The 20,888-nt window shown below is 37.2% G+C and overlaps 1 protein-coding gene across 2 annotated transcripts; it reads right to left on the reverse strand.

The window, feature by feature from the left end:
- Positions 1-278: 278 nt before the first annotated feature.
- LOC138306289 (E3 ubiquitin-protein ligase Midline-1-like) lies at positions 279-20,685 on the reverse strand. Of its 2 annotated transcripts, none has more exons than XM_069246706.1 (2): positions 20,597-20,685; positions 279-1,501 (listed from the first exon to the last, which is right to left on the reverse strand). In XM_069246706.1, the coding sequence occupies exon 2, from the start codon at positions 1,461-1,463 to the stop codon at positions 492-494; it is 972 nt and encodes a 323-aa protein (XP_069102807.1). In that variant the 5' UTR covers positions 1,464-1,501; positions 20,597-20,685; the 3' UTR covers positions 279-491. The 2 variants fall into 2 exon arrangements, with proteins under 2 accessions (XP_069102807.1, XP_069102808.1); XM_069246707.1 differs by lacking the exon at positions 20,597-20,685 and adding an exon at positions 20,395-20,522.
- Between the last annotated feature and the right edge of the window lie 203 nt (positions 20,686-20,888).

Genomic DNA, 20,888 nt, shown 5'->3' on the forward strand with positions numbered 1-20,888 from the left:
ATACCATCCGGGTATATTACAAATGTGACTGGTGATACCATCCGGGTATATTACAAATGTGACTGGTGATACCATCCGGGTATATTACAAATGTGACTGGTGATACCATCCGGGTATATTACAAATGTGACTGGTGATACCATCCGGGTATATTACAAATGTGACCAGTGATACCATCCGGGTATGTTACAAATGTGACCAGTGATGCTGTATAAAGTCTCCATTTTTCAAGAAAGGTAGAGAAAAAACAATAAATACAATAAATATCTAATTATGCACACATCTCATTTACTGAAAACCAAAACTAACAATAAAATAGTAAAAAACAATTTTTTTTTTATTTAATTAATATCACGCAATACAAACTTTTGTCATACATTTACTTGAAAATGAGGAACCAATGTTCATCATTTTCAAGTAAATTTATAATTTGTACTGCACTGTACTCTGCCGAGCTCATTCAGGAACGAAAACTCACTATTATGTTTTATCTACGAGTATAAATCGTCGTTGTCACTTTCATTGCCTTTCCCTGGTAGAAGCAAGCTAAAGCTTACAAATTTCTCTCTTATATCTTTATTTGTAAGTGTTTGGAGAGATTTCAGCGTTGGTCTGGAATCTTTTCTGAAAGATTTATAGTCTAATGCCTTTTCGACTCTGGTTTTTCGTTCATGAAACATCTCCAGAGTTACTTGTTCACTTCCATATTTCAACATATCATGCATTTGTTTCTTGAGAATTGAACACTCGTCTCGATAAAATCGACAAAATTGACGATCTTTTGGCTTTGATGGATCTTCATTTCTCTCTATTGTAAGCCTTAACATCCTGTCCAGTTCCTGTCTTTTTTCCTCCAATTTCCGCGGAAAGTCTTTCTCAGTTACCCTCGCCACGGCCTCCTGTAGTCTCAACATGTCGTGATAACGATGTACTTCGTTTTTACACTCATCACACATCCCATGTTTACAGTCATAACAGAAAAAACTCACATCTTCATCGGGGTGTGACTGACATGTCTGCTTGGATTTGCTTCGTTGCACAACCTCTCGAAGAAATGGATCAGAGTTCAAGTAGTCGGTGCTTACCAACTGATGTTCACAAAAAGAATTCTTTCTCTTAGAACAATATCTACACATATAGAGCTTGCATTTCAGACATACATTACCACCGTCATCAGCCTGACAAAACGCACACGTGCAGAGCCTTGGTGATCTCACTATTTCCAAAACGTCATTAACAACAAAAGCCTTTGGCAGGTGCTGTGGGTCTCGTTCTCGTACGAAATAATTCTCATCACATACGGGACAGTTTCCTTTATTGAGTTGGTGGCGTTCGTAATCTCGTTTGATACAGAGAAAACAGAACGTATGTCCACACTTGAGAACTCTGGCGTCCTCCAGCGTCTGGTGACACACAGGACATCTCAGAGCTCGCTTTAGTTCCTCCACAGGTCCCGCTGCCATTTATATTTGTTTACATTTCTCTTCCATTATAGTATCGCCTGTATAATAGATAAACAAGGATGATAACACTCACCGATACACAGTTTTCCTTTCTATTTCTATACATGACTACTATATAGAATAAACCAATCTTAACATGATATTAAATGAAATTAATTGACATATTCGATGTATTCTTATTAAATGAAAATAATTGACATATTCGATGCATTCGTATTAAATGAAATTAATTGACATATTCGATGTATTCGTATTAAATGAAATTAATTGACATTTTCAATGTATTCGTATTAAATGAAATTAATTGACACATTCGATGTATTCGTATTAAATGAAATTAATTGACACATTCGATGCAAAACTAACACAGTAGCAATAAGTCACTGACTATGGAGACATGATAGGGTTACTGTAATGGGACTGAATCATATACACCTTGGTATATAAGTCACTGACTATGGAGACATGATAGAGATAAGTCACTGACTATGGAGACATGATAGAGATAAGTCACTGACTATGGAGACATGATAGAGTTAATGTGATAGAGATAAGTCACTGACTATGGAGACATGATAGAGATAAGTCACTGACTATGGAGACATGATAGAGATAAGTCACTGACTATGGAGACATGATAGAGATAAGTCACTGACTATGGAGACATGATAGAGATAAGTCACTGACATATGAGACATGGAGTTAAGTCACTGACTATGGAGACATGATAGAGATAAGTCACTGACTATGGAGACATGATAGAGATAAGTCACTGACTATGGAGACATGATAGAGATAAGTCACTGACTATGGAGACATGATAGAGATAAGTCACTGACTATGGAGACATGATAGAGTTAATGTTATGGGACTGAATCATATACACCTTGGTAGAGATAAGTCACTGACTATGGAGACATGATAGAGATAAGTCACTGACTATGGAGACATGATAGAGTTATGGGACTGAATCATATACACCTTGGTATATAAGTCACTGACTATGGAGACATGATAGAGTTAAGTCACTGACTATGGAGACATGATAGAGTTAATGTTATAGGACTGAATCATATACACCTTGGTATATAAGTCACTGACTATGGAGACATGATAGAGATAAGTCACTGACTATGGAGACATGATAGAGATAAGTCACTGACTATGGAGACATGATAGAGATAAGTCACTGACTATGGAGACATGATAGAGATAAGTCACTGACTATGGAGACATGATAGAGATAAGTCACTGACTATGGGGACATGATAGAGATAAGTCACTGACTATGGAGACATGATAGAGTTAATGTCATGGGACTGATCATATGACAGTATATAAGTCACTGACTATGGAGACATGATAGAGATAAGTCACTGACTATATGGAGATAAGTCACTATGGAGACTGATAGAGTTAATGTTATGGACATGAATCATATAGACCTTGGATAAGTCACTGACTATGGAGACATGATAGAGATAAGTCACTGACTATGGAGACATGATAGAGATAAGTCACTGACTATGGAGACATGATAGAGATAAGTCACTGACTATGGAGACATGATAGAGATAAGTCACTGACTATGGAGACATGATAGAGATAAGTCACTGACTATGGAGACATGATAGAGATAAGTCACTGACTATGGAGACATGATAGAGATAAGTCACTGACTATGGAGACATGATAGAGATAAGTCACTGACTATGGAGACATGATAGAGATAAGTCACTGACTATGGAGACATGATAGATAAGTATATAAGTCACTGACTATGGAGACATGATAGAGATAAGTCACTGACTATGGAGACATGATAGAGATAAGTCACTGACTATGGAGACATGATAGAGATAAGTCACTGACTATAGAGAGACATGATAGAGTTAATGTTATGGGACTGAATCATATACACCTTGGTATATAAGTCACTGACTATGGAGACATGATAGAGATAAGTCACTGACTATGAGACATGATAGAGATAAGTCACTGACTATGGAGACATGATAGAGATAAGTCACTGACTATGGAGACATGATAGAGATAAGTCACTGACTATGGAGACATGATAGAGAAAGTCACTGACTAGGAGACATGAAGAGATAAGTCACTGACTATGACATGATAGAGATAAGTCACTGACTATGGAGACATGATAGAGATAAGTCACTGACTATGGAGACATGATAGAGTTAATGTTATGGGACTGAATCATATACACCTTGGTATATAAGTCACTGACTATGGAGACATGATAGAGATAAGTCACTGACTATGGAGACATGATAGAGATAAGTCACTGACTATGGAGACATGATAGAGATAAGTCACTGACTATGGAGGACATGATAGAGATAAGTCACTGACTATGGAGACATGATAGAGATAAGTCACTGACTATGGAGGACATGATAGAGATAAGTCACTGACTAATGGAGACATGATAGAGATAAGTCACTGACTATGGAGACATGATAGAGAGTTAAGTCACTATGGGACTGATATGGATATACACCTTGATAGAGATAAGTCACTGACTATGGAGACATGATAGAGTTAATGTTATGGGACTGAATCATATACACCTTGGTATATAAGTCACTGACTATGGAGACATGATAGAGATAAGTCACTGACTATGGAGACATGATAGAGATAAGTCACTGACTATGGAGACATGATAGAGATAAGTCACTGACTATGGGGACATGATAGAGATAAGTCACTGACTATGGAGACATGATAGAGTTAATGTTATGGGACTGAATCATATACACCTTGGTATATAAGTCACTGACTATGGAGACATGATAGAGATAAGTCACTGACTATGGAGACATGAATAGAGATAAGTCACTGACTATGGAGACATGATAGAGATAAGTCACTGACTATGGAGACATGATAGAGATAAGTCACTGACTATGGAGACATGATAGAGATAAGTCACTGACTATGGAGACATGATAGAGATAACTGATCATTCTGGTAATAGGTCACTGACTATGGAGACATGATAGAGATAAGTCACTGACTATGGAGACATGATAGAGATAAGTCACTGACTATGGAGACATGATAGAGTTAATGTTATGGGACTGAATCATATACACCTTGGTATATAAGTCACTGACTATGGAGACATGATAGAGATAAGTCACTGACTATGGAGACATGATAGAGATAAGTCACTGACTATGGAGACATGATAGAGATAAGTCACTGACTATGGAGACATGATAGAGATAAGTCACTGACTATGGAGACATGATAGAGATAAGTCACTGACTATGGAGACATGATAGAGATAAGTCACTGACTATGGGGACATGATAGAGTTAATGTTATAGGACTGAGGGACTGACTTGAATGATATAAGGACTGACATATAGACACCTTGATATATAAGTCACTGACTATGGAGACATGATAGAGATAAGTCACTGACTATGGAGACATGATAGAGATAAGTCACTGACTATGGAGACATGAGATAGAGATAAGTTCACTGCTATGGAGACATGATAGAGATAAGTCACTGACTATGGAGACATGATAGAGTTAATGTTATGGGACTGAATCATATACACCTTGGTATATAAGTCACTGACTATGGAGACATGATAGAGATAAGTCACTGACTATGGAGACATGATAGAGTTAATGTTATAGGACTGAATCATATACACCTGATGGTATATAAGTCACTTGACTATGGAGACATGATAGAGATAAGTCACTGACTATGGAGACATGATAGAGATAAGTCACTGACTATGGAGACATGATAGAGATAAGTCACTGACTATGGAGACATGATAGAGATAAGTCACTGACTATGGAGACATGATAGAGATAAGTCACTGACTATGGAGACATGATAGAGAATAAGTCACTGGACTAAAGGAGAACAATGATAGAGATATAAGTCGACTGACTATGGAGACATGATAGGGTTAATGTTATGGGACTGTCAATACACTTCATACACACTTGGTATATAAGTCACTGACATGATGGAGACATGAATAGAGATTAAGTCACTGACTATGGAGACATGATATAGACTGACTATGGAGTGATAGTGATAAGTCCACTGACTATGGAGGACATGATAGAGATTAAGTCACCTGCCTATGGAGACACATGATAGAGATAAGTACCCACTGACTATGGAGACATGATAGATCAATAAGTCACTGACCCTGGAGACATGATAGAGATAAGTCACTGACATATGGAGACATGATAGAGATAAGTCACTTGACTGATGGAGACATGATAGAGATAATGTTATAGGGACTGACTATACATGGAAACACCTATGACATGGAGATAAGTCACTGACTATGGAGACATGATAGAGATAAGTCATATACACCTTGGACTATGTCATGACAGGATAGAGATAAGTCACTGACTATGGAGACATGATAGAGATAAGTCACTGACTATGGAGACATGATAGAGTTAATGTTATGGGACTGAATCATATACACCTTGGTATATAAGTCACTGACTATGGAGACATGATAGAGATAAGTCACTGACTATGGAGACATGATAGAGATAAGTCACTGACTATGGAGACATGATAGAGATAAGTCACTGACTATGGAGACATGATAGAGTTAATGTTATGGGACTGAATCATATACACCTTGGTATATAAGTCACTGACTATGGAGACATGATAGAGATAAGTCACTGACTATGGAGACATGATAGAGATAAGTCACTGACTATGGAGACATGATAGAGATAAGTCACTGACTATGGAGATAATGTTATGGGACTGAATCATATACACCTTGGTATATAAGTCACTGACTATGGAGACATGATAGAGATAAGTCACTGACTATGGAGACATGATAGAGATAAGTCACTGACTATGGAGACATGATAGAGATAAGTCACTGACTATGGAGACATGATAGAGATAAGTCACTGACTATGGAGACATGATAGAGTTAATGTTATGGGACTGAATCATATACACCTTGGTATATAAGTCACTGACTATGGAGACATGATAGAGATAAGTCACTGACTATGGAGACATGATAGAGTTGACCTATGTCATGATAGAAGGACTGAATGGAGACATGATACGAGATAAGTATTATAGTCACTGACTATGGAGATGGGGACATGAATAGAGATAAGTTCACTGACTATGGAGACATGATAGAGATAAGTCACTGACTATGGAGACATGATAGAGATAAGTCACTGACTATGGAGACATGATAGAGATAAGTCACTGACTATGGAGACATGATAGAGATAAGTCACTGACTATGGAGACATGATAGAGATAAGTCACTGACTATGGAGACATGATAGAGATAAGTCACTGACTATGGGGACATGATAGAGATAAGTCACTGACTATGGAGACATGATAGAGATAAGTCACTGACTATGGAGACATGATAGAGATAAGTCACTGACTATGGAGACATGATAGAGATAAGTCACTGACTATGGAGACATGATAGAGTTAATGTTATAGGACTGAATCATATACACCTTGGTATATAAGTCACTGACTATGGAGACATGATAGAGATAAGTCACTGACTATGGAGACATGATAGAGTTAATGTTATGGGACTGAATCATATACATGATAGTATATAAGTCACTGACTATGGAGACATGTGATAGAGATAAGTCACTGACTATGACATGATAGAGATAACTTATGGAAGAATCATGATACATGGAGATAAGTCACTGACTATGGAGACATGATAGAGATAAGTCACTGACTATGGAGACCATGATAGAGTTCAGTATAGAGATAAGTCACTGACTATGGAGACATGATAAGAGATGTACAGAAGGGGGATATAAGTCATCACTGACTATGGAGAAACATGATAGAGATAAGTCACTGACTATGGAGACATGATAGAGATAAGTCACTGACTATGGAGACATGATAGAGATAAGTCACTGACTATGGAGACATGATAGAGATAAGTCACTGACTATGGAGACATGATAGAGTTAATGTTATGGGACTGAATCATATACACCTTGGTATATAAGTCACTGACTATGGAGACATGATAGAGATAAGTCACTGACTATGGAGACATGATAGAGATAAGTCACTGACTATGGAGACATGATAGAGATAAGTCACTGACTATGGAGACATGATAGAGAATAAGTCACTGACTGAATCAAGGAGACATCTTGATAGAGATAAGTCACTGACTATGGAGGACATGATAGAGATAAGTCATCTTCTGACAGATGGAGACATGATAGAGTTTAATGTTATGGGACTGAATCATATTACACCCTGGTAATATAAGTCATGATATGGAGTCATGATAGAGATAAGTCACTGACTATGGAGACATGATAGAGATAAGTCATGGGACTATGGAGACATGATAGATATAAGACCTATGGAGACTGACTATGTCAGACATGATAGATAGATAAAGTCACTGACTATGGACAGACGATGTTATAGGGACTGAGTAATGGTATTATAAGGGACTGACTATCATGATAGAGACACACCTTGGTGGATAGATAAGTCACTGACTATGGAGACATGATAGAGATAAGTCACTGACTATGGAGACATGATAGGAGATAAGTGTTGACTATGGGGACATGATAGAGAGAAGATTGGAATAATGGACACCTTGATATATAAGTCACTGACTATGGAGACATGATAGAGATAATGTCACTGACTATGGAGACATGATAGAGAGATAAGTCACTGACTATGGAGACATGATAGAGAGATAAGTCACTGACTATGGGAGACATGATAGAGATAAGTCATGACTGACATATGGAGTTACCTGTTATAGGAATGAATCATATTCACCTTGGGTATATAAGTCACTGACTATGGAGACATGATAGAGATATAAGTCACTGACTATGGAGACATGATAGAGATAAGTCTACTGTCTATGGGACATGATAGAGATAATCTGACTCCACCTTGGTATATAAAGTCACTGACTATGGAGACATGATAGAGATAAGTCACTGACTATGGAACAGACGATGATCTGAGATAAGTCACTGACTATGGAGACATGATAGAGATAAGTCACTGACTATGGAGACATGATAGAGATAAGTCACTGACTATGGAGACATGATAGAGATAAGTCACTGACTATGGAGACATGATAGAGTTAATGTTATGGGACTGAATCATATACACCTTGGTATATAAGTCACTGACTATGGAGACATGATAGAGATTAAGTTCACTAACTTTGGAGAAATGATAGAGATAAGTCTACTAACTATGGAGACATGTAGGGTTAATGGGACTGAATCATTGCATACTGATACCCTTTGTCTTAGCGATTGTCAATATTGTAGTGAAATCTTATGTCCTAAACAGCACGTTTGGATCCCTAATACTCGTACATCTTCACCAGAGATTATCACCCTTTGATTTCCTAGCTATATAGACAAATGCATTATTATATAATATCTTTTATTTTTTATACAATCTGATCGTTAATTATACTATTTGCTCGGGTTGAACGATACAAATGCATTCCATGAAGGTATAAAAGTTCCCGTATCCGGCAACTTGTATTGTCATTGAGGTTGACTTCATAGTTGTTAAGGAAGAGTTGGCTTCTATTGTACATTAATGAAATTGATTCGTTTGTTTACAGTGTGTAAAGTGACATTAGTTTGGCTATTATTTTCAGACTATACACGTTGTTCGAGTCCACAGAGTGTATCGGCTAGGCCTGATGCATTGGTACACACTTTTTTCATGTTATATGTGCAAGACCTTTAAAAATAATCGGCATACCAAATCTGCACCCGGTCCACCTGGGTTTAAGCGGGTCTCAAATACTTTTAAGTTGTTGACTATTAGGTATATGGTTTTTGTCTTGTGTGTTGTATTTTTAGCTCGCTAGTTGTTACTAATGATGTAACTGGATTAATGTCCTAGTATTCTTTATACTGATAGGACGATCATAACTAATGTGTCTGGTTTGACTTTATACTGTCTGATTTAGGTGATGTGACTTTTCTGAATATGGGATAGATAAGGGTCTGATGTAATATGATGTTACATAATGGTATGTACTCTGTCTGAAGTAAAGGTGATGTGACATACTGGTTGGACTATTAGAGACATGATAGAGAGAAGTCACTGACTATGGAGACATGTAGGGTTAAGGTTATGTGACATAATGGTATGATCTTATAACTGGCTCTGGTGTATAGGTGATGTGACTATGGAGACATGGTTGTGATTATCACTGGTGCTGATGTTAGAGGTGATGTGACTTAATGTGTATGAACTGAATCATATAACTGTCGATATGTAAAGTCATGTATGGAGACATAATGTTAAGTTATGGACTATAGAAACTGTCCTGATGTTAAGGTGATGTGTGTGAATCATACTGGTATGGTGACTATAAGTCTCTGATGTAAGGTCATGATGTGACATTACCTGGTACTGATTATAACTGTCTGATGTAAGGTGATGTGACTTTCTGGTATGAGTTATAACTGTCTAGAGACATGATACAGGTGAGTGTGACATAGACATGGTATGACTAATAACTGTCTGATGTAAGTGATGTGACATACTGGCGTATGGACTATATACTGTCCTGATGTAAGGTGATGTGACATCACTGGAATGATTATAACTGTCTGATGTAAGGTGATGTAACACTTACTGGTATGACTATAACGTGTCTAGAGATATGTACTAGGTTGATGTGACATACTGGTATGGACTTATAGAACTGTCTGATTGTAAGGTGATGTGACATACTGGTATGATTATCCCCCCTATAACATGTCCCCTGATGCCAAGATTCCCCGATGTGACATACCTGGTATGGCACTATAACATGTCTTTGAATGTAAGGTGATGTGACATTTCTGGTATGACTATCAACTGTCTGATGTAAGGTGATGTGGACGCATACTGGTATGACTATAACTGTCTGATGTAAGGTGATGTGACATACTGGTATGACTATAACTGTCTGATGTAAGGTGATGTGACATACTGGTATGACTATAACTGTCTGATGTAAGGTGATGTGACATACTGGTATGACTATAACTGTCTGATGTAAGGTGATGTGACATACTGGTATGATTATAATCTGTCCTGATTGTAAGGTGATGTGGAACATACTGGTATGAGTTTTATAACTGTCTGATGTAAGGTGATGTGACAGTTACTGGGTGAGTGGATTATAACTGTCATGATGTAAGGTGATGTGACATACTGGATATGATTATATAACTGTCTGATGTAGGTGATTGTGACATACTGGTATGGACTATAACTGTCTGATAGTAAGGTGATGCGACATACTGGTGTGATTACTCATTACTGTTGATGTTGTGTTTGTGGTGTATGAATTTTACTGTTGACATACTGGTGAAGTGACTATAACAGTGTCTGTATGTATAGGTGATGTGACATACTGTTATGATGTGACTATAACTGTCTGATGTAAGGTGATGTGACATACTGGTATGATTATGAACTGTCTGATGTAAGGTGATTGTGACATACTGGTATGGTGCTTATGTAACTGTCTGTTGTGTAAGGTTGATGTGACATATCTGGTATGATGTATTAAGCTATTTGATGTAAGGTGAATGTGACATACTGGTATGGACTATAACTGTTCTGAATTGTAAGGGTTGATGTGACATATACTTGGTATGGGACTATAACTGTCTGAGTGTAAGGGTGATGTGACATACTGGCTATGATGAATAGAAACTGTCTGATGTAAAGGTGATGTGGACATACTGGTAGTGATTATAAAACTGTTCTGATTGTAAGGTGATGTGACATACTGGTGTTGATTTATAACTTGTCTGATGTAGAGATGATGTTAGACATACTGGTATCGACTATAACTGTGTCTGATATAAGGTGATGTGACATATGTGTTGGTATTGACTATAACACGTGTCTGATAGTAAGGTGATGTGACATACTGGTATGATTATAACTGTCTGATGTGAAGGTGATGATGACTGTTTTACTGGTATGGACTATAACGAGTCTGATGTAAGGTGATGTGACACTGGTATGGAAATGGTATGAGGGTTTTTTTTGGATAACTGTCTGATGTAAGGTGATGTGACATACTGGTATGATTATAACTGTCTGATGTAAGGTGATGTGACATACTGGTATGACTATAACTGTCTGATGTAAGGTGATGTGACATACTGGTATGATTATAACTGTCTGATGTAAGGTGATGTGACATACTGGTATGACTATAACTGTCTGATGTAAGGTGATGTGACATACTGGTATGACTATAACTGTCTGATGTAAGGTGATGTGACATACCGGTATGATAGTGACTGTCTGATGTAAGGTATGTGATATACTGGTATGATTGTATAACTGTCTGATGTAAGGTGATGTGACATACTGGTATGACTATAAGTGTCAGATGTAAGGTGATGTGACATACTGGTGTGATTATAACTGTCTGATGTAAGGTGATGTGACATACTGGTATGACTATAACTGTCTGATGTAAGGTGATGTGACATACTGGTATGATGTATAACTGTCTGGGATGTAAGGTGATGTGACATACTGGGTATGATTATAACTGTTGATGTAAAGGTGAGTGTGACATACTGGTAATGACTATAACTAGTCTTGATGTAAGGTGATGTGGACATACTGGTATGATTATACGTAGAACTGTCTGATGATGTAAGGTGATGTGACATATCTGGCCTATGACTATAAACTGTCTGATTGTAAGGTGATGTGACATACTGGTATGATTATAACTGTCTGATGTAAGGTGATGTGACATACTGGTATGACTATAACTGTCTGATGTAAGGTGATGTGACATACTGGTGTGATTATAACTGTCTGATGTAAGGTGATGTGACATACTGGTATGATTATAACTGTCTGATGTAAGGTGATGTGACATACTGGTATGACTCTTATAACTGTTGATGTAAGGTGATGTGACATACTGGTATGATTATAACTGTCTGATTGTAGGTGATGTGACATATACTGGTATGATTATAATAACGGTCTGATGTAAGGTGATGTGGACATACTGGTATGAACTATAACTGTCTGATGTAAGGTGTGATGTGATACTTGTATGACTATACTTATGTGGTGATGTGATTACTGACTATAGACTGTCTGATGTAAGGTGATGTGACATACTGGTATGACTATAACTGTCTGATGTAAGGTGATGTGACATACTGGTATGACTATAACTGTCTGATGTAAGGTGATGTGACATACTGGTATGATTATAACTGTCTGATGTAAGGTGATGTGACATACTGGTATGACTATAACTGTCTGATGTAAGGTGATGTGACATACTGGTATGATTATAACTATTTGAGGTAAGGTGATGTGACATAACTGGTATGACTATACTCTGTTTGATGTAAGGTGATGTGACATGGACAACTGGTATGACTATAACTGTCTGATTGTAAGTGTGATGTGACATACTGGTATGATTATATAACTGTACTGATGTAATGGATTTTTAACTGTCTGATGTAGGGTGACTGGAATACTGGTATGATTATAACTGTCTGATGTAAGGTGATGTGACATAACTGGTACGACTATAACTGGTCTGATGTAAGGTGATGTGACATTATGGTACTGTTTATAACTGTCTGATGTAAGGTGATGTGACATACTGGTATGAACTATAACTGTCTGATGTAAGGTGTGATGTGACATATGGTTTATGACTATAAATGTCATTGATGTAAGGTGATGTGACATACTGGTATGATTATAACTGTCTGATGTAAGGTGATGTGACATACTGGACTATACACTGGTATGAGCGACATTACCGGATACTGTCTTATAACTAGTCTGATGTAAGGTGATGTGACATAACTGGTTTGATTATAACTGTCTGATGTAAGGTGATAGTGACATACTGGTATGACTATAACTGTCTGATGTAAGGTGATGTGACATACTGGTATGACTATAACTGTCTGATGTAAGGTGATGTGACATACTGGTATGACTATAACTGTCTGATTGTAAGGTGATGTGTGACATAATGGTATGACCTATAAAACTGTCTGATGTAAGGTGATGTGACATCTACTGGTATGACGTATAACTGTCCTGATGTAAGGTGATGTGACATACTGGTATGACTATATAACTGTCTGGTTTTAAGGTGATGTGGGTACATGACTGGTATGACTATTAAACTGTCTGATGTAAGGTCGATTTGTGAACATAATGGTATGTCTTATAACTGTCTGATGTAAGGTGTATTTGACATACTGGTATGATTCTAACTGTCTGATGGAAGGTGATGGTCGACATACTGGTATGACTATATAACTGTCTGATGTAAGGTGTGATGTGACATACTGGTATGACTATAACTGTCTGATGTAAGGTGATGTGACTTACTGGTATGATATAAAAGTGTCAGGTTGGAAGGTGAATGTGACATGTTTACTGGTGATTGACTATATACTGTCCATGATGTTAAGGTGATGTGACTTACTGGTATGAATATAACTGTCTGATGTAAGGTGATGTGACATTACTGGTATGACTATAACTGTCAGATGTAAGGTGATGTGACATACTGGTGTGATTATAACTGTTCATGATTAAACTACTGGTATGACTATAACTGTCTGATGTAAGGTGATGTGACATACTGGTATGATTATAACTGTCTGATGTAAGGTGATGTGACATACTGGTATGATTATAACTGTCTGATGTAAGGTGATGTGACATACTGGTATGATTATAACTGTCTGATGTAAGGTGATGTGACATACTGTATGACTATAACTGGTCTGATGTAAGGTGATGTGACATACTGTATGACTATAACTGTCTGATGTAAAGGTGATGTGACATACTGGTATGACTATAACTGTCTGATGTAAGGTGATGTGACATACTGGTATGATTATAACTGTCTGATGTAAGGTGATGTGACATACTGGTATGACTATAACTGTCTGATGTAAGGTGATGTGACATACTGGTATGACTATAACTGTCTCAATGTAAGGTGATGTGACATACTGGTGTGATTATAACTGTCTGATGTAAGGTGATGTGACATATGGTATGACTATAACTGTCTGATGTAAGGTGATGTGACATACTGGTATGACTATAACTGTCTGATGTAAGGTGATGTGATCATACTGGTATGATTATAACTGTCTGATGTTAAGGTGATGTGACATACTGGTATGACTATAACTGTCTGATGTAAGGTGATTGTGACATACTGGTATGACTAATAACTGTCTGATGTAAGGTGAATGTGATGATTTATAAATCTGTCTGATGTAAGGTGATGTGACATACTGGTTATGATTATAACTGTCTGATGTAAGGTGATGTGACATACTGGTATGATTATAACTGTCTGATGTAAGGTGGATGTGACATACTGGTATGAATTATAACTGTCTGTTATGTAAGGTTGGTGATGTGACATACTGGTATGACTTATATAACTGTCTGATGTAAGGTGATGTGACATACTGGTGTGATTATAACTGTCTGTTGTTGTAAGGTGATGTGACATACTGGTATGTGACTATAACTGTCTGATGTAAGGTGATGTGACATACTGGTATGTGACTATAACTGTCTGATGTAAGGTGATGTGACATACTGGGTATGATTATAACTGTCTGATGTAAGGTGATGTGACATACTGGTGTGACTATAACTGTCTGATGTAAGGTGATGTGACATAATGGTACGACTATAACTGTCTGATTTAAGGTGATGTGACATACTGGTATGACTATGTAACTGTGTGATGATGTAAGGTGATGTGACATACTGGTATGACTATAGTATGGGTTGAAAGGTGATATGTCTGGTTGGTATGTACTGTAAGGTGATGTTAGGGTGATGTGTCATACTGGATATGATTATATAACTGTCTGATGTAAGGTGATGTGACATACTGGTATGACTATAACTGTCTGATGTAAGGTGATGTGACATACTGGTATGACTATAACTGTCTGATGTAAGGTGATGTGACATACTGGTATGACTATAACTGTCTGATGTAAGGTGATGTGACATACTGGTATGACTATAACTGTCTGATGTAAGGTGATGTGACATACTGGTATGACTATAACTGTCTGATGTAAGGTGATGTGACATACTGGTATGACTATAACTGTCTGATGTAAGGTGATGTGACATACTGGTATGATTATAACTGTCTGATGTAAGGTGATGTGACATACTGGTATGACTATAACTGTCTGATGTAAGGTGATGTGACATACTGGTATGACTATAACTGTCTGATGTAATGTGATGTAACATACTGGTATGACTATAACTGTCTGATGTAAGGTGATGTGACATACTGGTATGACTATAACTGTCTGATGTAAGGTGATGTGACATACTGGTATGACTATAACTGTCTGATGTAAGGTGATGTGACATACTGGTATGACTATAACTGTCTGATGTAAGGTGATGTGACTTACTGGTAATGATTTATAACTGTTCTGATTGTGTAAGGTGATGTGACATACTGGTATGTCTATAACTGTCTGATGTAAGGTGATTTGATAATGGTGTGAATTTTTAAAACTGTCATGGATGTAAGGTGATGTGACATTACTGATTTATAACTGTCTGAATGTAAGGTGATGTGACCATTACTGGTATGACTATGTGTCTGATGCTAAGGTGATGTTGATATACTGGTTTTGACTATAAACTGTATGATTGTTGAAGTGTGATGTGACATACTGTATGATTTTAAACTGTATGTAAGGTGCATTGTTGTAACATAGTGTATGACTATATACTGTCTAGGTGTTGTGACTTACTGCGTGTGAGAAAATATAAATGTCTGATGTTAAGGTGATGTGACATTACTGGTATGAAATAAGTCTGTCTAAATGTAAGGTGATGGTGAGCATACTGGTGTGATTATAGAATGTCCTGATTGTAAGGTGATGTGACATTCTGGTATGACTTTAAGTGTCAGATGTAAGGTGATGTGGACATTCTGGTGTGATGATAAACTGTCTGATGTTAGGTGAGCGTGTGACTTTGGAATGGTATGAATCTTTAACTGTATGAATATGTAAGGTGATGTGTACAGTTCCTGGTTATTGACCTATAAGTGTATGATTGTAAGGTGGATGTGTCAATACTGGATGATTACTAAACTGTCTGATGTAGGTGATGTGACATACTGGTATGATTAATTACTGTTCTGTATGTATACTGTATGTGTCATTCTGGTATTGATTATAAACTGTCTGTATGTATGGTGTTGGTGACATACTTGTATGATCTATTACTGTCTGAGGGAACTGATGGGTCTACTAGTTTGGACTGTAAACTGTCTGATGTAGGTGATGTGACATTACTGTGGTGTTTATAAACTGTCTGATGTAAGTGATGTGACACTATGGTATGACCTATAACTGTTGAATGTAAGGTGATGTTGTCTTACTGGATGTGATTATAGAACTTGTCTGATAGTGATAAGGTGATGTGACTTACTGGTATGACTATATCTGTCTGATGTATAGGTGTTGTGACATTCTGGTAATGACTCTAAAAGTGTCAGATGTTAGGTTGATGTGACCATTTGGTCGTGTTTATAACTGTCTGATGTAAGGTGATGTTTGTGACTTATCTGGTCTGACTTTAACTGTCTGTATGTTAGGTGATTGTAGACCAATACTGGTATGGGGACTATAATCTGATCTGATGTAAGGTGATGTGAACATTACTGGCTATGACATTATAGACTGTCTGATGGTGTAAGTGTTGATATAGAAATACTGAGAAGACTGTGACAGTTGATGTAAGGATGATTTGTGTTCATTCTGGTGTGATTATTCCTTTGAGTTACAACAGTGATCGGTCTTATGTTGTACGATATAACTGTTCTGATGGGTAAGGTTGTGTCATGACATACTTGTTATGTGATTATAAATAACTTTGTCTGATGTTAAGGTGTATGTGACATTAAATGGTATTGAGACTATAGATCTGTGCAATGATGTAAGGTGGCAGCCCTGTGGTACTAAGACGTGGTGTGAATAATAACTGTCTGATGTATAGTTGAGCGGACTCATACATGGTGGACGACTATAAACTGTCTGATTTAGGTGATGTGACATACTGGTATGAGACTTATGAAGACTGTCTGTTGTGAGGTGATGTGACATATCGGGGTACGTCTATTACCTAATATGAGGTAAGGTGATTTGATATACTGGTTATGAGTTAGTGACTATGATGTAAGGGTTTGCGACTATACATTCGTTATGTTTATATCTGTCGATGTAAGGTGATGTGACACATACTGGTTTGGTACTTTAAACTGTCTGATGTAAAGAGTGAGGTTACATACTGTGGTCATGAATTATAACTATATGATGTAAGGGGTGAGTGTGGAATCATACTGGGACACTATGACTTTAACTGTCTGATGTAAGGTTGATTGTGGACATACTGGTAAACAACTGTCTATGAAAAATAATGATAACAATACTGACATAAGGTGATGTGACATACATGGTATGACGAACTGTCTGAAGGTCCTCACATACTGGTATGACTAAAACATATGTCACATGTACATAAAAAAACTTTTACATAATCGTACAACTATAACTGTCATGTAAGAAACATACTGGTACTGACTAAACTGTCTAATGTAAGGTGAATGACGACATACTGGTATGATAGTACATACTGATGTTCCTAAGGTGATGTGACATACATACATAACTGTCTGATGTAAGGTGACACATACTGGTACAATAACTGTCCTGATGTAAGGTGATGTGACATACTGGTAAACCAAACAATAACCCAATCTGATGTTGATGTGAATACAAAACAGACTAGAATAGGTACAATGTAAGGTATGTGACATACTGGAAAACCTGACATCCACACTGTCCAATGTAAGGTGATGTGACATACATATGACTACAACAGTCTGATGTACATGTGACAAACTGGTATGACATAACTGTCTGATAATGATGTGACATACTATATAATAAACCCTCATAAAGCAACTGGCCATACTCGGTACAACATCCATGGATAAAGTATGATGTGACAACTGGTAAGACATAACTGTCTGAATCCTTACAAAAAACCTGGTATGACTACAACTGTCTGACTCACCACAGGAACACTTCCCCACGACTGGAAAGGTGATGTGACGCAAACTGTCAATGACCATCTGATACAACATACTGGTATGAAAACTGGAACATAAGGTGATGTGACATACGACCAATACAATCCCGCATGACAATATAACTGTCACAACATGTTAAGACAATAACAACTATAAACTGTCTGATGTCACTCATGTGACATACTGGTATGACACATGCAAATTAATGGTAACATAATAATACCAGACTTATAACATGTCACATGATGTGACATACTGGTATGACATAACTGTCATGTAAAGTGATGACACAAAACACATGACTATAACTGGCTGATTAAGACCTTCCACATGATCACTGCAAACTAAAACTGTCTGATTCATACACGACATACCAAAACCACCCTAACAACTGATGTACACGGTGATGTGTACAAACACTCATGGCTAATCATGGACTTTGATGTAAAACAAATACTCAAACTACTGTCTGATGTAAGGTGATGGCACAAACTACCACATGTAAACAACGCCTTCAGTACAAAATTCAAACTGTACTGTCTGGTGATCACATAAACTGTAAACATAACTGTCAATAAATGAAATACATGGATACACAGGTTTCTTTCACATCACCCAAACAGTAATATAACTGTCTGATGAAACACTTATGGTGACAACTGGTAAATACATAACTGTCTGATGTATCCATGTGACTCATCATGGTATGATAACACTGTCTGATGTAAGGTGATGTGACAACAATGACAAGGTGAACATGCACATACTGGTATGACTTATAAACTATACTATCAACGACCTAACATACTGGTATGAAAACATGGTGACACATACTGGTATGACTATACTGTCTGCAGACGACAGTACATACACTACAATGACCATACAACAAACTGATTGTAAGGTGATGACATACTGGTAGAAAACTACAACACGAAGGTGAATCATACTGGTATGAATAACTGCAGGACAATGGGAACACGACAAAGCTAATGCAATTTGAACCCGACATACTGCAACGTATCCATGTCATGCACCACCAAACACATGTGGATCCTATAAACTATACCACCACAAAGGTACATCTCCATAACACACTCACTTGAACACTGTCAAAAACCCAGTACATACTGGTATGGCCTCACCAAATAGAAAAAAAACTCAACGCAGAGCAGCAAGATATGTACAAAACAGGTATCATAACACTTCTTCAGTCTCAGACATGTTATACACACTCCAATGGCCAACACTACAAACACGCCGTCTACAATCACGACTCATCCTCCTATATAAAATCACACACCATCTCGTTGCCATCAACCCAGAACAATACCTAACACCTGTAGACACCCGCACTAGACACACACATCCCTATGCATACAGACACATCGCCGCCACAAAGGATACATTTAAGTACTCCTTTTTCCCACACACCATCACATACTGGAATCTCCTCCCTGTGGCAACAGTACAAAACACTACACTGGAGGGCTTCAAGGCAAACATAAACAACGTAGCCCTTGAAGCCCCCACTCACAAAAAAACACCTCATTTTTTATCATGATTTTAACCTATCTACTTTTATCTATTCCAGCACCAGAAAAAAAAAAAAAAAAAAAAGCACTGTATATAACCCCTTCCCCCACGCCACTGAGCCAATCACTCACCTAAAATCGTCACTATTGACGGCTGGTGACTCACCAAAGAAGAAAGAAGAAGAAGAACACGATAGAACCAGACAAGTAACTACTGTAGATCGAAGTACAACGTACCTGTAACATTAATGTATTTATAGGTCATGTCATCCATCATCACACATAAACATAACATACAATACACAATCTAAATCGTTATAATTATGTTATTTACCTGTTTAACTGTGACATCAGACTCATTACTCCATAATGTCACCCGTCATAACATCCTACCCGATATAGACCGATTACGTCATACTGCGCCACCTATTATCAATTATGTCTGATAAAGGGAGATAAGTATTAAGTTTTATAGTTTTCATATACATTTGTATAAAATGGAGCGACTGCCTTATCTACATGGTAAAACTTATTTTATCTCATGCGATTATTGAATTTATGATTTTCATTATATTTATAAACAATATCGTCAGATTTTATTCTACCATATTCTTGAATTAATTATT

Source organism: Argopecten irradians, chromosome 13 (assembly GCF_041381155.1).
Source record: "Argopecten irradians isolate NY chromosome 13, Ai_NY, whole genome shotgun sequence".
Taxonomy (NCBI): domain Eukaryota; kingdom Metazoa; phylum Mollusca; class Bivalvia; order Pectinida; family Pectinidae; genus Argopecten; species Argopecten irradians.

Bases quoted from the DNA above. Each gene is read 5' to 3' on its own strand.
- LOC138306289 (XM_069246706.1), bottom strand. From the start codon at position 1,463: ATGGCAGCGGGACCTGTGGAGGAACTAAAGCGAGCTCTGAGATGTCCT.